This window comes from Nicotiana tomentosiformis, chromosome 2 (genome assembly GCF_000390325.3).
Source record: "Nicotiana tomentosiformis chromosome 2, ASM39032v3, whole genome shotgun sequence".
Lineage (NCBI taxonomy): Eukaryota > Viridiplantae > Streptophyta > Magnoliopsida > Solanales > Solanaceae > Nicotiana > Nicotiana tomentosiformis.
The window spans coordinates 60909249-60928321 of NC_090813.1; the positions used below are offsets into that span (position 1 = coordinate 60909249).

General features: G+C 36.6%; 2 protein-coding genes across 2 annotated transcripts; both read right to left on the bottom strand.

Annotated features, from left to right (window-relative positions):
• Window positions 1-1697: 1697 nt before the first annotated feature.
• LOC104109116 (uncharacterized protein At2g34460, chloroplastic) lies at window positions 1698-10555 on the bottom strand. The gene is made up of 5 exons (XM_009618321.4): window positions 10390-10555; window positions 10059-10265; window positions 3138-3257; window positions 2092-2364; window positions 1698-1987 (listed from the first exon to the last, which is right to left on the bottom strand). The coding sequence occupies exons 2-5, from the start codon at window positions 10263-10265 to the stop codon at window positions 1823-1825; spliced, it is 765 nt and encodes a 254-aa protein (XP_009616616.1). The 5' UTR covers window positions 10390-10555; the 3' UTR covers window positions 1698-1822.
• A 4893-nt stretch (window positions 10556-15448) lies between these two features.
• On the bottom strand, window positions 15449-15793 carry LOC138904903 (uncharacterized). The gene has a single exon (XM_070193399.1). It carries the CDS (start codon window positions 15791-15793, stop codon window positions 15449-15451), a length of 345 nt encoding a protein of 114 aa, XP_070049500.1.
• Between the last annotated feature and the right edge of the window lie 3280 nt (window positions 15794-19073).

Consider the following 19073-nt stretch of genomic DNA (forward strand, 5'->3'; position numbering starts at 1 on the left):
TAATAGTGTATTAAAAGGTTTTGTTAATTTCTTTCTGATGCATAATCTTACGTCACCTTTTACTTTCCAATCTTCTTTTTGATTAAACATTTTGTTTTCTTAGTAAAAAAAACTTAATTGAGGTTCTTTCATATTAAAAGCTCGATCGATTTATCCCTTAAAACGATGCGAAGCCTCTCGCTTCATTAGCAAAGAATGCGCAAATGATCCTAACAAGAAGTGAAGATAATTAAATCTCAACTATGTGGAGTTGGATTAATTTCAAAATTATATTGTAAGTTGAATGCCAGAATAAGTTATTCCAATTTCAATTAAATAGTTACAATACTATATGATTTCCGTCTCAATAGGACTACAAACGCAGAAATATTAAGAGAAGCTATTTGAAAAGTTGATCAATTGATAATCACTCAAATATTATTGTGATCAGCACATGGCTATTAACTTGACCAAAAGCAAAAACTAACTTAAACATTTTTTCATTCCAGGCTGGATCTAGAAAGTAATATTACTAATTTTGTTTTTGTACTTTTGACAACCCGCCAACCTAAAAAAAAACATTTCCCCCATATATTCTTGAATAAAATAGCGGGAGAATTATTGTTTTCTTCACCTAATCTCTTCCTATAAAAACCATGGCTGTTACACACTCAAGGCAGTCACTTTCAATCATATCTTTTTCATTTCTAAGAGTTCTCTTTTTCTTTTCTGTTTTTTAGTGAAAATTCTTGAAGAAAAATGGAAGGTTTGAAGAAGTTGGCTATGGTTTTCACCATTTGCATGATGATGCTTATGGCTTTTGGGAATATTGGAGGAGCTATGGCTACTGGAGCAGAAGCATCTGCACCTTCACCTTCAATGGAGAGTGCTGCCATTACTTTGTTTGTCCCTGTTTTAATGGCTGCCTTTGCTTCTATGGCTGCTTTCTTCTTCTGATCAAACTTTTTTCTCTTCTCTCTCATTTTCAAGTTTTACTGCTTTGTTGGGATTCCATCATCTTAATTATGAGACTTTAACTCCATTTTGAAGTTGAATTATTACTGTTACAATCTTCAAGTTTTATTTTTAACATGTGAATGCTTGGTCATCATGAAAATAATTAAAACATTAATGACATCGACAGTGCTCAAACAAGAAGCTAGTACAACAACAACAACAACAGCAAACCCAATGTAATCCTCCAACTAGGGTCCAGGAAGGGTAGGGTGTATGCTGACCTTATCCCTACATTGTGAGGCTAGAGAGACTGTTTCCGAAAATTAAAAAAAAGCAATAGCAGAATAACAAAAAAATAAATCAACCGAAGAGAAAGAAACAAGAATAGGAATAAAATAAGAAACAGAAACAACAAGTAGTAAAAAAAAACTAAGCATAACAAAATACAAGAGCAATACTAATACTACTGGTATGGAAATCAAACAAGAAGCTAGAATCACCTCCCGATTAAATAGCAAACAGACATTAACATGCGTAATTTTGTAACGGGAAAATCTCTGAAATAATACTAATTGTAATTCTTTTTCTCTTATCTTTCACTAGTGCTGTGAATTTAATTTAGTGCAAGAACTTAATTCACAGGGAAATGTAGGTGTTTTGTCAACTTTGTTTCTTCCTTCCTAGTATGAAATTACATCTTTTCACTTCCAGCCATTTCAATAACAAGGTCCAAGAAAATAGGAGGGTTAACCCGGAGCCAGTATGACAAAGTTTTGAGCATCTGTAATGAGAAATATATGGGGGATCATTTGCAGAAATGTTGCATATTGTACATATCAAAGTAAGTATTTTAGTGGACAGAGAATAAAAATTGCATGTTTACAAGTCACTGCTGTTTTATTGAACCGAAGAGCTCCTCGAATGGATGTTTAGGGATGTCAGTACCTGCCACTATCTCCACCACTTTATAATGAGATTCTGGATGGAGTAATGCCTCGACTGCAACTTCAGCTACCTGATCTCTGGATATTGAGCCTCGAAAAAGGGTGTCCTACATTGACGGAAGAGAGAGAGCAGAACATTATACGCCAAAAAAGACTTCTAAAACACAAAATTGAAATGGAACACTAGAGGAAGTAAGCTACATAATGTTACCTCTGGTTGCATGACTATATTCCCTTGTGGTGGATCGTTTTTTAGCCCACCAGGCCTAATAATTGTGTAGTTGATGCCAGATTTACGTATGTATCTCTCAGCTTGAAGCTTTGCTACCAATACGAGTCCCATAACATTAAGGATTATATAAACTGGATTGAACAATTGACCCATTGCAGCCCCATTGACGAGAATTGAACTTATAAGGATGAACCTATCAATACCAAGTTTTTGACATGCATCCACAAGGTTCACTGTGCCAAAATTATCAACCTGAAAAGAGTAAAACAATGATAGGATACATTAGCTGACTTTCACCACATTTAAAATCAAAGAAAAACACGACTACTACAACTGAGATGAAAAGTTACAGGACATCTGCATGTGAACATGGATAACGTTAATGGAGGATAACTAACGCTTTGCTAATTCAATGACATAAGATATGAAAACGAAAACAATAACACCCACTCTCAATCCCAAGCAAGTTGGGGGAGATTAGGCACCATAACATCTTCTAATCTCAACTCAGCTTCACTCTTCTTATGCATAATACATGAAAATGAGTACCACCAATTCTGACAACAAAGATCCAAAAAGAAGAAAGATGAGTGGTGCCGAATTATTGGAGTACCTAGGTAATTGGGAACAGAAGTTGAGCTGTCAGCGAATGAGAATTGAAAGCTGAAATGTGGCTGAGCCGTTATCTTTTGGAGCATTACACGGAATAGATTTTCCAAACACTGTATTTGTTTCTTCATATAAAGCTTCTAAATCTTGTTGGGGGGTCTTTTGGAGCATTTCTTTGGATCCAAATGTCAAGTACTGTATATGTTTCTTCATTTAATGCTCTAGATCCCAAGTGAAAGCTAAAAGAGTACAGAGCTTAAGAGCTGATACAGTAATCTTTGCTTCAACTTAACTCCAGAATGAAGCTCTAGATTGAAAGTTCCAAAGGTTGGTTTGTCAACTCCACTAACTTTTAGCTATTTGAGACATACAATACGCTTTTACAAAACCTCAAATACACGAATCCTAGCACCAACCTTCCAAGGTGTCAACAAGTTCAATGAAGGCTGGAAGCCTGTAGCACATATTACAGCATCTGAATCATCACCAATAGCATCGGTAAGTTTAGCTGATCCCTCTGTCACATCTGCTTTCACCTGAAAACAATCAGAACAATATTGAGATCCCAAGGGGTTTTTGTGTGTATGTGTGTGTGTGTGTGTGGGGGGGGGGGGGGGGGGTTGTTCTAGATCAAGTTTGTCATTATCAGAGAAGGTATATGTTCCCTTCATACTCCCTATTTTCTCCATATGCAGAAGAATGTATTTGAGCTTTTCTTAGCCTATATCAGAATAGCTAAACTAGGAATCCATAAAGCAGTGTTGTAGTGTTCAAGTAGCACCAAGTCCTATAAATGTTGAGATAGACTTATTGTAGGCTAAACTTAGAAGGTTAAAGGTACACCGACACTCAAAAACTGAAATTCCCTGTAGAGAAGGTATACGGTTTTCATTTTATCTCCAATTATCCTATAAATAATTTGATAGCTCGAGTAAGAATGACAAGGCAAGACATGTAATAAGAAGAAGCGGGTAAGAATGTATACTTGCATTTGAGGCTTCTAGTTTGGAAAGTGAGGCTTTCTCCATGATATAAATTAAATAGTAGTACTTGTTCCTAAATCCTCTAGATATGTTCCGAGAAAACTGTCCTATTAATGAATTGAGTGAAAGTTCCCGTACAACAAAACTCTTATGGAGGCAAACTTATTAAAAAATTTAGACCTAAATTTGTAATATTAATTTGTTCAACTGAATATATCAAAGTCCGTCTAAGGGTTTCAAGTTGAGCAGGACCAAGACGGAATACTTGGAGTGCAAGTTTAGCAACGGTACCCAGAAAGGGGATAGGGATGTGAGGCTTGATACGCAAGTCATCCCCAAGAGAGGTAGTTTCAAGTATCTTGGATCTATAATACAAGGTAACGGGGAGATTGATGAAGATGTCACGCATCGTATCGGAGCAGGATGGATGAAGTGGAGGTTCGCTTCCGGTGTCTTGTGTGATAAGAAGGTGCCACTGAGATTTAAAGGTAAGTTCTACAAGGTTGTAGTTAGACCGACTATGTTGTATGGAGCAGAGTGTTGGCCGGTCAAGAACTCTCATACCCGGAAGCTAAAAGTAGCTGAGATGAGGATGTTGAGGTGGATGTGTGGGCATACCCGGTTGGATAAGATTAGGAATGAAGTTATTCGGGAAAAGGTGGGAGTGGCCCCTGTGGAGAATAAGATGCGGGAGGCGAGGTTGAGATGGTTCGGGCATGTTAAGAGGAGAAGTATAGAAGCCCCAGTTAGAAGTTGCGAGCGGTTAGCCTCGGTGGGTAGCAAGTGTAAAGGACTCTTAACTGATTCAACCTTATCCATTAACATTGCCCTTATCTGTGTCCTTTATCTGTATCTTTTTGTTAGTCTTTACTTTAGGAGTTTGTTAGGTTGTATGTATCTGTATCTTCCAGAAGTTTTGTTGTTGTAATTTTGCTCTATATAAAGAGATACTACTTCATTAATAAAATTAACTCACTTTCATTTAGTCTACAGCCTTCCTCTTTATGGTATCAAGAGCTTAAAAGTACTCTTGCGAGTCAGATCCTAGTTTCTTTTCCTCATCCCTACCCGACCCAAATGGCTGCTACCGTTGTTAATGCCGACGTTGCGAACAACAACACTGTTGTTCAGTTTAACCCTGTCACACAACTTCCTATTAAGCTTGCAGGTAGTCATAATTTTTCCCTCTGGAAGGCTCAGGTGTCGATGCTTATGCGTGGGCACGATATCTATGGCCATCTTGATGGAACTACTCCTGCCCCTAGCCAAACCATCTCCTCAAACAATCAAACTGTTGACAACCCTGCGTACCTATCCTGGTTTCGCCAAGATCAGCTTATTCAAAATACCATCCTGTATTCAGTTGATCCTACCCTTGCTGCATCTGTTGCTTCAGCAACCTCTTCAAAGGCTGCTTGGGATGCGCTTCACATAGCGTATGCCAATAAATCTCAAACACGAATTTTTAGTCTACGAGATCGCTTAGCTCGTCTTGCAAAGAATGCTTTACCTGTCGCAGACTATATGCATCAGGTTCGCTCTCTCTATGATGAGCTTGCTACAGCTGGTGCTCCTGTATCCAACGAGGAACTCATTGTGAAGATACTCACTGGTCTTGGATCAGATTTCAAAGAATTTTATGAGAAGTTACTTGACCATGAACTCTTCCTGAAGCATCATGATAATCATGCTTCTCTCTCAAATTCCATTACTGCTGCTATTGCGCAACGATCTACTGCTCAACCTCGCAACAATACCAACAGCAGGCGTTACAATAACGCAAACAACAATCAACCCAATCGAGGCAACCATGGAAGCCTCGTAAGAACCTTGCTCAGTCTGACAACAATCTGATTTGCCAGCTATGTGATCGTCCTGGCCACTCTGCCCGAGTTTGTCGCAGCCAGCCCCACAATCATTTTCAGGCTAGAGCCAACTTTGCTGGACGTCAATCACAACAACAACCATCATGGATCATCGACACGGGGGCCACACATCACATTGCCTCAAATGCTCAAAGCCTAGCAACTGCTCAAGACTACCATGGACCTGAGGAAATCGCCATGGGTAATGGTACTACCATACCTATCTCCCAAACTGGTAACACTGAACTTAAAGCATCAAATTATCGCTTTACCCTATCTAAAACTCTCTGTTCTCCTGCCATAAAAAATAATCTCATATATGTCTCTCAATTTTGTCGTGATAATAACACATCCATGGAATTCTTTCCATTTTCTTATCTTGTGAAGGATGGCGCTAGTTCGAGGGCGGAGTAATGGGCGACTGTACACGTGGCCACCAGATAGGCATACCCAGTGCAATGTGGCTATTCCAATTCAATTGTGGCACCGACGTTTGGGTCATCCAAATCGTCGCACTTTAAATAATATTTTGCATAAGTTTTCAATTCCTGTTAGTTTTTCGAGAGTTAGTTCTGATTGTAATTCCTGCAATTCTAATAAAAGCCACAGGTTACCTTTCTCAGTTAACTCCCTGAAGAGTCAACGACCCATACAAACAATTTACAGTGATTTATGGGGGCCTGCACCAATTTTATCCATCGATCAAAAAAGATACTATGTTATATTTGAGGATCACTTTTCAAAATACATGTGGCTATACACTTTGAAATCTAAACAGGAAGTTTTGAAAGTCTTTAAAACGCTACATCCACTCTTAGAAAGACGTTTTCAAACAAAAATTTCTTCTTTTTATACTGATGGAGGAGGTGAATTTCAAAGCTTAACTTCCTATTTAAAATCACACAGGGTATTGAGCACTTGGTTTCCCCACCATACACTCCTCAACGAGTTGCGTTGGTAGAATGTCGTCACCAAGTTGTTTATCTTATAAATAGACTCACTACACCAGTTTTAAATAATCAGTGCCCGTATGAAATTTTATTTCAAGAAGCACCAAATTATGAGTCTATTAAAAGTTTTGGTTGTTTATGTTATCCATGGCTCATACCATATGCCAAAAATAAACTAGAACCCAAGTCAATGCCATGTGTTTATTTAGGTTTTTCGAATAAATATTATTCTCATCAGTGTTTTGATCCCGTCACCTCTAAAATCTATCTTTCTAGAAATGTGGTATTTTTTGAAAATAATTATCCCTTTGCAAATATCTTTCAAAAATATAGGGAAACTAATAAATTCCGCGCATGGGATACATTAGATAAAGATATTAGCTTTAAAAAGGAAAATACTGATATATCTCCTTTAAGTGCAAATTCTGAATTGCCACTTCCAATTTCCAGGCATATACGCCAATTGCTTCTCCTCTTCCTATGCGTGCCTCTTCAAGTTCAGGTAATGATCCCTCTTCCTCTAATTTCTCTGGGCAAGATAATCATAACCAATCTTCACACCCTGAATCTAACTCCTCTGACCAAGATAACCAAAACCCATCTCTAAGTTCGAACCAGCCCACCTCGGCAGCTCCTCAAACCACACAACCTATCACCATAACCTACCAACGCCGAAACACACTCCCCCAACAGCCTGTACCACACACCAATCAACCCCCACTCTCTACGACCACGCCTACCCAACCTCCACATCGTCACCCAATGGTCACAAGGTCTCAGACTAACAGTCTAAAACCCAAGCAATTTCACCTATCAGTTCAATCCACACTCATGCCTGAACCTATACCAATGACCTTTAAACAAGCACAATCTTTTCCTCACTGGCGAACTGCTATGCAGTCTGAATTTGATGCTTTAGTTAGAAACAGGACTTGGGACTTAGTACCCAGCGATCCCTCAAGGAATGTGGTTGATTGCAGATGGTTGTTTAGGCCTAAGCATAAGCCTGATGATTCGATTGACAAGTACAAAGCAAGACTTGTTGCGAAAGGCTTCACACAGCGCCCTGGTTTAGACTATCACTCAACTTTTAGCCCGGTGGTTAAACCTATAATTGTTCGTTTAGTTCTTGCTATTGCAACTCAACTATCCTGGCCCATTCACCAGTTGGATCTTAATAACGCTTTTTTACAGGGAAAGCTTGAAGAAGCGGTATACATGAAGCAGCCTACAGGTTTTGAATCTAGACAATATCCTACTCATGTATGTAAACTTAATAAAGCTATCTATGGTTTGAAACAAGCTCCACGAGCTTGGTACACTGAGCTGAAAAATTATATTCGTACCCTTGGTTTTATCAAGTGCGAATCCGATGCATCTCTTTTTATTCTTCATAAGCTTGGAGTTACTGTGTACATCCTAGTTTACGTGGATGGTATCATTGTGACTGGTAACCAGCCACCTGCTATGAAATCCATTATTAATGCTCTGTCTTCACGGTTCTCTCTTAAAGATCTTGGGTTGATTCATTAGTTTCTTGGCGTTGAGGTTACACACACATCAGATGGTTTGCTCTTACCTCAGCATAAATATGTCAAAGATCTTCTCCAAGATGTTAACATGGCTGAATGCAAAGGCGCTCCCACACCCATGACCTCTACATGTACTTTTGAAACATCTCGTGAGGATTCCAAAGTGGATGGCACTCTTTATCGTCGCGCCATTGGAAAGCTTCATTATCTATCCTTTACTCATCCTGACATTGCCTTTGCAGTAAGCAAATTATCTCAATTTATGCATCAACCAGGTGTTTCTCACTGGAAAGCTGTCAAGCGTCTTCTGAGATATCTTTGTCACACTGCTCATCTTGGTATTAAGCTTGCTAAAAAATCTGATGCTCAATTAGTTGCCTATTCGGATTGGGCCGGTGACCCACTTGATCGAACCTCTATAACAGGGTATGTTGTATATCTTGGTGATTCTCCTATCTCATGGTCTTCTAAGAAGCAACGTTTTGTTTCTCAATGGTCTACTGAGGCTGAATACAGAGTTGTTGCAGCTACAACCTCTGAAGTTGTCTGGCTCAAAAACTTGCTTCGTGAGCTTCACTTTCCACTGTCCAGTCCTCGCATTCTCTGTGACAACATGAGCACTACTTACATTTGTGCCAATCCGGCTTTTCATAGCCGTATGAAACATGTTGAGATAGATTTCCACTTAGTTCGTCAGCTTGTGCAATCTAAGGTTCTCGAGGCCCATCACCTTCATGCTGCAGATCAAGTTGCAGACATTCTTACGAAACTGCTGCCCAGTTCTACATTTCTACGTATGTATCCCAAGTTGGGTCTGGTTGACACCAGCCCCACCTTGCGGGGGCGTGTAAAGGACTCTTAACATTGCCCTTATCTGATTCAACCTTATCCATTAACATTGCCCTTATCTGTATCTTTTTGTTAGCCTTTACTTTAGGAGTTTGTTATGTTGTATGTATCTGTATCTTCCAGAAGATTTGTTGTTGTAATTTTGCTCTATATAAAGAGCTACTACTTCATTAATAAAATTAACTCCCTTTCGTTCAGTCTACAGCCTTCCTCTTTAGCAAGAGGGGTAGAGGTAGGCATAAGAAGTGTTGGGGAGAGGTTATTAGGCGGGACATGGCGCAGCTGGAGCTGACTGAGGACATGGCCCTAGACAGGAGGGTGTGGAGGTCAAAGATTAGGGTAGAATGTTCGTAAATAGTTGAGTGTTTCTCTTTGTCTTACTCAGTTCGCTAGCATTAGTGTTAGTATGATATCTTTTATTCATAGATGGCTATTACTACCTAGAGTTTGACTGCATTCTTGGATTCGATCTTATTTTATCTTGTTGTTATTCCTACTTGTTGCAATTACCTTTTCCTTTTCGGTCGTTCTCTAGCCGAGGGTCTATCGGAAACAGCCTCTTTGCCATTCCAGGGGTAGGGACAAGGTTGCGTACATCTTACCCTCCCCATACCCCACTTGTGGGAAACTACTGGGTTTGTTGTTGTTGAATATACCAAAGTCTCATGCACTTAAAACTATAAATGTTGAAGTACCAGCACCCACTTATTGTTTTTTTTGGAAAACACAGGAAGTGCTTGAATATACCAAAGTCTCATGCACTTAAAACTATAAATGTAAGTGCCAGCACCCACTTATTGTTTTTAATGGAAAATTAGGAAGTGCTTCTGGCTGCTTAGCAACTGAAAAAATTGGATTATCTGAGCACCAAGTTTGTTAAGCTCCAAATGTAAACAAATTTAAGCAGATTTTCCTGTAAATGTGTATATGTTTCAATAACAACTCCATCCTAATTAAGAATTTGTCATTTCACTTTTCATTAGTATCGATCAAACAGATACTTTATGTAAGAAGGACAAATTGTTGAATTAATAGTAATATTAAGAACTTAAAGCTAGCCATTTATGCATCCAAATTATAGCAAATATAAATCACAAATTGAGGAACCAAAAATTCAAAAAAATAAATAAAATTAAGGGTGAAATCAAGAATACTGACAATTTGAAGAAGAGGGTTTGCTTCAGGTAAGATAGACTTAGCCTTGTCAACATTACGAACCCCGGCCTTAACAGCAAAACCTTTAGCCAAAAGCTGCTCAACAATTCTCTTCCCAGTATTTCCAGTTGCACCAGCTACAAATATTTTCTTCTTCTGACTGATACTGATACCCGCTTCATTTTCCTCCTTGATTGTACTTCCTTCCATCTGTAATCAAACAAATAGTTAAAGCACAATCATATTATTACCCACAAAGAGAAATCTCGTTGGAATATAAAGTATTGACTGAAATTTGGAAGCGAAAAATTGTCAAACTTCTGCAGAGACGTACGTTTACTGCTTCAGGATGGAAAAGTGTGGGTTTTAGTGGGGAAGGGTTCTGAGCAGGAAAAACAACCACTGGCCTACCATGGATAACTTGCTGTTTGTTCTCAGTATAAGCCTGAATTAATTACCCGCCACAAAATGTTCCGGCGCTGACGAAAATATCTTTTCCTAATTCCCAGTTTCTGTTAGGAGTATTACTTATTAGAAGGATCTTTAACATAGTACTCCCTGTTCACTTTTACTCGTAATATTTTAATTTTTTATGTACCTTAAGAAATAATAAATAAATTACATAATTTAATATGATACATATTTTATTAGATTTGAGAAAATGATTTGAAATAAGTAATAAATATTGTAGGTATAACAGTAAAAAAAAATTATCTTCTCTTGATATGCGTAAAGTGAGAAATAAAAAATAAGTAAAAGTAAACGGATGGAGTAATAACTTAGTCTTGTCCTTATGTACTAGGCTAAATTCGGCAGGTAGCATGGACTTTTCCGAAATGAAGAATTAATCCAAATAACGGTTCATCTTAAATTAAAAATGGTCGGTGGGGATATAATATACGTATAATTTATATATTATATGTGTATAATTATATATAATCAATGCATATAGCTAGAAAAAGTAAATAATGAATATATCAGGCTATTTGTGTAAAGATCCATCCAACTTATAGCCCCACAATGGACTATCAAGAGTAATCGGAGCAGTTACTATTGTTAATCAAGGATGGTAATATCATGCTATGAGTCAATTTGATAACAATGTAGTTAGCCGAAGTGTAATGGGGATAATCAAACCAACAGGACATTAGCTAGGTTGGGCTTAAATTTTAGGAATAAGATTGGAACATGATTGTGTAGTGGTGTGGAATTAAATGTCGGACCATGTCTCTATATGTATAACTATGTATTTTATAAGGTGAAGGATCATCCAATCATTAAACAAAAATCAGATAAATTTTCGTCATTCCAATTTCAAGTTCTTTAAGCATTTCTTATAGCTTTCATTTACAAACATTCTCATACCTTTCTTTAGACACTAGTTATATACAGTAGTATATATCTAAATCAAACAAGAAAACAAGATTTTACATCACCCTTTTCAGGAATGAAGAGAATTTGATAATTCTTATAAGATAATAACTGTACCACGTAGGACCATTTGTGATATACAATCCATGGTGAGCACGTCTTTATTACAGATAAATGGTTTTTAATAAAGTATAAGAAAGATCACATTTGATCAAATATATAAAATTACTTCCAAGTTCTACCCGTTGATTTTCAAGCCCAATTATGAAAGCAGCTGCGAGATGGTTTCTCTTTACAAAATGAAAGTTTAAGTATAATGAAAAAAATATCTATACAATCATGTCACAAGATAAAAAAATTCATGAATATTAATTGGTAATCTGATAAAAACAATAATTAAAATTTATTAAATAAAAAACTCGAATGAAATAGGGACACTTCATCTTTCAAATATTAACTTTCTTTGTCCTCTTCCCTAAAAATATAAGTGATTGTTCCTCAATAAGCTAATTTCGCGTTTATTCTTGTTTCAGTTGTTAGATAATAGTCTCTATTTTCTTTTAAGATTTGCTGACTTCCTAAACTCTTTGAATTTTTTTACAGTTGAAGCAATGCCTATTTAATAAGTAGAAAAAAGTGAGATAGGGTTCTAAAACAATCCAATAAGTATGCTTCTAATTTTTAATAGGTTGGATCTTCGATCATATAAACACATCTTTCTTTATCTATACATGTCATATTGTGGTTATCCTAAAATATTCAAAACACATCAACAAGAGAAAATGATTGTGACGGCACGACAATTTTTTTAGAATTAGCAGAAGTTGATACAAAATGTTTGGAATCATACCTTGTCTTTCTTATCATGAATATGATTTTCGTCTCCTAGAATTTTCGCAATGTGAAAATGTCTTTCAAACTTGAATAAATGAACATTCCATAGAAATGTACGGTCCTCCATCTCACTTTAATCATAAACAACCGCCGAATTGACAAAAAAATTAAGATCGATATAGGGTCGGCTCAATAATTTTTGTGGTCTAAAGCCAAACTTCAATGAGGGGTGTTAAGTTTCTTGTTACAAGAAAAAATATCATATTGTATATAATTTTATTTGATTTTTTTTTTAGCTTTTTGAATGTAAATTATTAATAATTTATTTAATAATCAATTTCTATTAATTTGTTTATAGTCCATTATATGATTTTAGGGAATATAACTATTGAATCCATTTAAAAATTTTGGGTGTTCTTGAGAATATATGTTAGATTTCTCACCAACTTCTTCGATATTATTGTCGACTAGCTCAATTATATTGGTGATTTTTTTCATCCACCATAAATTCTTTCATAGTTTCTGAATTAGAATTTTTATTGTTTACGAAAAATTTATCAAGAGCTCCTTTTTAGGATTAAAGTTTCAATCCTTCTCCTTTTTGGTGTTTTAAACACCCAAATTTATTTTTTCTATTTGATATTTTAAAATTTTAATAAAATAACTAAAAAGACAATATATAGTACACAGAAAAAATATCAAAAAATTAACAAACTTTAGATGCAAAATAATAAAATATAAACAATTAAACCTAGTTCACCGAATAGATAACTTTAATAGCTTCAATACTCTTGATGCAACTCCAAAAAAATTGAGAACAAACAAAAGAGTTTGATAGTGATCTTTTGGTCTCTTACTTTTCACAATAGTTTATGAGATAGTGACTTAGTGAGACTTAAAATCTTCACGTCAAATGAAATATAGAAGATTAAAAGTGAATATACTTTTGACGAGAAAGGTAATAAGAGATAAAATAATGTGGCCTATTAATAAGGATGGTTGTGTATAAATAAGATGTGTGGGATATTCACACGGGAGTGAATCCCAAAATCATTGTTCATTCACCCATTTTTCTCCTATGGTCCCATCTTTCCTTTCTCGTAAAAATATACTTTTGACGAGAAAGGTAATAAGAGATAAAATAATGTGGGTACATTAATAATGATGACTGTGTACAAATAAGGCACGAAGGTATGTTCACATGGGAGTGAATCCCAAAAATATTGTTTATTTACCCATTTTTCTCCTATGGTCCCATTTTTTCTTTTTCTCGTGAAAATTGTACCCTTCTTTTCCAAATACTTAATATTCAAGAAAAATTGATACCTATAGAAAATTTCTCCCCCCCCCCCCATAAATATGGGCACAAAGCTGTTGTTTTAAGACGAGTTAGTTCCAAGGTCTAACATAATTGCACAAGCAAGTTCAGTAGGTTAAACAATATGTAGTATTTTTTTAGAGTGGATGTGTTAACAGTTTCAAAGTCTAACGTAATTGCATACGCTAGTTCATTAAAATATAAAATTTAGTGGTTTGGGCAGAGGATGTGCTGAGAATAATAGTATTTTATTCCTCCTATAATTGGCCTCCACCACATAGTTTCATTTCATATATCATAATCATCCTTTGAGGTAAAAGGTCACCCTCATTAGGGAATCTGGCCGAAGACATCACAATTTTTTTTGGTAATTAATTTTTATTACCGGAAAAAATATTTACAAGTATACCAAAACTAAGTTTGGACATGCAGCCGCAAACTTAGGAACATCAAAACTAAGTAGCACCAGTTCTAAGTATAGACTAGCTAAGGATAAAAATTCAAATCTTGAAATCTTCTAGCTAGACTAGGACTCAAGCTTCCTCGACAATGGACCTCTTGGATGATCGTTTTAATCAACTCCTCACTTCTCCTCTGCTGCCTGCGAAAAGTTCTCCAATTCCTTTCTTGCCATATATGGTATACAGTGCAAGTTAGAAGCATTCTGTATATTACTACTGATGTTTGTTTACCTGCTGCATATTTTGTAGCCCATTTTACCTCTTCATTCCACCCAGCCACATCTCTGTTGACACCAATCCAGTATAATAGTTTCCTCCAAACTGTTGCTGAATAGGTGCATCTGAAGAAAAGATGATCATGGTCCTCTGTACCTCCTTCACACAACGAACATGATGGATTTGGCTAATATTCCCCAAGTGATAAGCCTGTCTCGTGTGTATAATCTGCCTAGGAGTGCTATATAAAAGATGAAGATCTATTTAGGACTACTAGTGTTGTTGCATAATAATCTCCTCCATTCAGCTTTAGGAAACTCTCCTATAAGCTTATTATATATGTCTCTGATGGAGTAACTCCTTGCATTCATCACCTCCTCCACTTCTATATTTGTTTCATTCAAATACTTTGCAGCTCCTAATATTTTTCGAATGAGCCAAGAAGCTTGTTTAACATTTATATTCCATACCACCTGCTGTTTTATATAGTATGTATGCACCCACTATATCTATAGGCGATCCTTCTTCTTACACAAGTTCCATAGTTACTTAAGTATTGCAGCTCTGTTCCACGTGAGGATGTCAGTGATGTTCAAACCACCTACAGACTTTGTCCAGCACAATTGTTTCCAGGCCACTAATGCTTTGTTGGTCCCTTCTGTTTCACCTATCCAGAGAAACCTCTTACAAATGGTCTCAATTTTTAGAATAATCTTCTTTGGTAGAGGAAAGATTTGTGATCAAAAGGATTGGATGGCAATCAGAACACTTTTGATCAATTGTAACCTTCCTGCATAAGATAGAAACTTTGTTGTCCAATGCTTAACTCTGGTGAGCATCTTATCCAGTAGGGGCTGACACTGAGCAACATATAGTCTTTTGGTGCTTAATGGAACCCCCCAAGTATATAAATGGTAGCGTGCCCGTGGAAAAGCCTAGGCACTGGTTAATCTGCTGCTGAATATCCACTGGTACCCCTTCAAAATAGATACTACTCTTGTCTTGGTTTGCAATCAGTCCTGAAGAACTGGAAAAGTGCTGAAAACACTCAAAGAGCAGTTGAATGGACACCACATCACCTCTGCAAAATAGCAACAAATCATCTGCAAAACTGAGTTGCACTATGTTCAGCTTCTCACATCAGGGATGATAGTTAAAGTCAGGCTTATCCTTCAAAGTCTTTAAGATTCTAGTTAAGTATTCCATGGCCAGGACAAAAAGATATGGCGACAGTAGATCCCCTTGTCTGACTCCTCTTTTGGCATCGAATGGAGCTGTTGGCTTGCCATTATAACAATAGAATAGGACACTGTAGTGACACATGTCATGATCCATGATGGGAATTTCTCTGGGATGTTCAGTTCTGTGAGAACCTTCTCAAGAAACCCCCACTCTAAAGAATCATACGCTTTCTGCATATCAATCTTGACCATACACCTGGGTGAAATTCCTTTCCTTCCATATCCTTTTACAAGTTCATGCCCCAGTGGAATATTATTATTCAACACTCTTCCTGGTACAAATATTGCTTGACTCATGTCTATTAAGGAGTCCATCACTGGTTGCAACCTGTGTGTGATCATCTTTGAGATTATTTTGTAAATAATAGTACAACATGAGATTGGTCGATACTGCTTAATGGAAGAAGGGTTCTTCACTTTGGGAATCAGTGTGATAGAGGTGATATTTATTGGATTGTACATGGAACCCTCATTAAAGAATTTCAGTACAGCCTTTGTAACATCCTCTCCAATTAAGTGTCATGCCTTTTTGTAGAAGTATGCATTAAAACCATCCCCTCTCGGAGCCTTAGAATCTCATATTCCCTGTAACGTTGGGACCACATCATCTTTAGTGAAAGGGGAGATGAGTTGTAATTGTTTGGATTTTGTAAGACCTGGACATTTCCTTATTATACTAGGATTAATAGCAGGCATGCTATTAGCTGACTTTCCAAGCAAATTTCTGTAGAAGTCCACTACTTCCTGCCCAATGCCTTCAGTTGTATTGATCAAGCTTCCATCATCAGCTGTAAGCATTTTGAATTGGTTCTGTGATATTCTTCCTTTCATAATGGCAAAGAAAAATGATGTGTTAGAATCACCCAACCTAAGTCATTGCACTTTTGATCTTTGTTTGTATATGCTTTCCTCTACCATGCTCCACTTTTCCAACTATTGTTTAGTGATTTTCTCTAGACGGTAAAATAACTCATTTTAGCAGCTCATACAATCGTGAACTAGAGCCTCTAAATTTTTTTATTTGATATATTTATTCCGAGAAGTATTTCGAATATCCTCATGTTGTTGTTGTTGTTGATATATTTATTCTGAATGAATGATCTGCATTTATAGAGATAAGTAACCATCTTTTCAACTGTTAGAAGAAAATCATATAGAATGAGCCTTTTCATCTTCTCTTTTTCTTTAACACTAGATACTAGATACCCCTCGTCTCCCAGTTTCTTTTCTTCTTTCTTCTTCCATATTTACAACACTCACCATCTCAATTTAACTAACTTTCAGCCATGACATTTGACATTACTAGCTTTACAGCCATATAAAACTCCTTTCTCCATTACTAGAAAATGCACCACGGGTCCTCTCTTCCATATCTAATTTACAGCTTCAATTTTACTCTCCATTAAAATTTGACAAGAAAATGCACCGCTAGTCGCTTAATTGCACCGCAGAAACGTTGACCTCCTTCAAAAATTACAGGCCAAAATGGTAAAACGAATATTGAGAATACCCAAATTTAATACCTCTAAACTAAAATAAAATTTTATACTAAAAGTTCTAAAATTTATAGTCTATTATGAAATAAAAGTAAAGACAAATATACAGAGAAACTGATATATTATTCAAACTTCAAACTTATGTACATAATGAACTCAAATCTTCTCTATTTATAGAAGAAAGGAAATTGTTGTGTAAGTTGCTTATGCAAGTTGCTGTGTAAGCTGCTACTGTACCAGATATAAATAATCTTCTACCGGAGGTGAAGTTTATCCATAATGGAGTATCGAAAGAATAATATCATTGTACCAGATATAGATAATCTTCTATCGGGGGTGATGTTTATCCATAACGGGGTACCGAAAGGATAAGCTCATTGTACCAAATATAGATAATCTTCTACCGGGGGTGATGTTTATTCATAACGGGGTACCGAAAGGATAAGCTCATTGTACCAAATATAAATAATCTTCTACCGGGGGTGATGTTTATCCATAACGGGGTACCGATAGGATAAACATATTGTACCAGATATAGATAATATTCACTGGGAGTGATGTTTATCCATAATGGAGTACCGAAAGGATAAGCTTCTTCAGGAGGCTTATTTTCAATAGAGTACTAAATAGATAAACATATTTACGATGGAGTCTCATATAGATAATGTCACGACCCAAAATCCATTAAAGGTCGTGATGGCGCCGGACACCGCGGTCAGGCAAGCCAAAAATAAATACTTAATTTGGTTCTCATTTTTAATATTTCTGAAATCATATTTCCTTTAATTAAATAGTAAAAGATGGAGTTTACATAATAAATAATAATATCTTTAAAAATTCCAACACATTGCAACCCATAATCGCCCAAAATCCGGTGTCACAAGTGCATGAGCATCAACTAGGAATGTAAAATAAAATACAACATCTGTGTCCGGAATACAAATTGAACAGGAAAATATAAATACTCTGAAGGGGACTCTGCTGGTTGCGGGCTCGTAACGTGGAATGCATCTCACCTAAGTCCCCGCAATAATCGCGCCTCTGCGCCTACGAGGCCACTAGACATATATGCACCTGCACAAAATGTGCAGCAAGTGTAGCATGAGTACGTAAATCAACACGTACCCAGTAAGTATCCCGCCTAACCTCAAAGAAGTAGTGACGAGGGGTCGACTCCGACACTTACTAAGGGCCAACAATATGATAATATGAAATTCTTATTAAGCAAGATATATATAACAATAAAACTCAGAACAAGAAATAACTGAACAAGTCTTCAGAAATATTTAAGAGCTTGAATCACTTCCTTCCTTTAAAACATATGATCACACAAACAATGAATTTATATCGATTATGAAAGGAACTTCCAGTTCTATTATCACACACAAATATCACCGAGGGCGTTCGGCCCGATCCAACATAAATGTAAACTGTGCATTGCCGAGGGTCGAACGACGTGAACCATAGATGCATCTATTACTCCGCTCGCGGATCATACATGCGACGCGGTCAAATATAAATTTATCAATAAATCATAACCCTTTCTCGATTCTTTTCAAAATAAAGACAATTCGACTTAAAACTTTTAAATCCTTAAAAATTCTCAACTTAGTTCCATTTGATACAGTTAACAAATATAATCAAATAATGATGACCACAAGCATGGTGTAAACCAAAACTACCCGAACATAAACAGGAATAGTAGTTACGTACGGACTCTCATCACTTCGTGTGTACGTAGCCCCCACAAATAACAACACATATTAATTGAGTTCACCTATGGGGTAAGTTCCCTCTTATAAGGTTAGAAAAGAGACTTACCTCGCTCCAAAATTTCATCACCGGCTCCCAAGCCCTTCCAATAACTCAAACCGATACCCAACGCTCCAAAACTAGTCAATAAACGTGCAAATCCATCAATACACACTCTAATGCTTATTATAATCCAATTTATAACAATTCTTAACTTCGATTGAAAAATCGATAAAATCACCCTCGGGCCCACGTGCCCGGATTCCTAAAATGTTCGAAGATAAACTTTACCCATGACACCACGAACTCAAATATATAATTTATTTCCC

Coding starts and splice junctions, on each gene's coding strand:
- LOC104109116 (XM_009618321.4), bottom strand. CDS start 10,265: ATGGAAGGAAGTACAATCAAGGAGGAAAATGAAGCGGGTATCAGTATC. Junction 2,365..3,137: donor ACTTGTTGACACCTTGGAAG/GTTGGTGCTAGG, acceptor TACTCTTTTCAG/GTTGATAATTTTGGCACAGT. Junction 1,988..2,091: donor ATATAGTCATGCAACCAGAG/GTAACATTATGT, acceptor CCGTCAATGTAG/GACACCCTTTTTCGAGGCTC.
- LOC138904903 (XM_070193399.1), bottom strand. CDS start 15,793: ATGAGTCAAGCAATATTTGTACCAGGAAGAGTGTTGAATAATAATATT.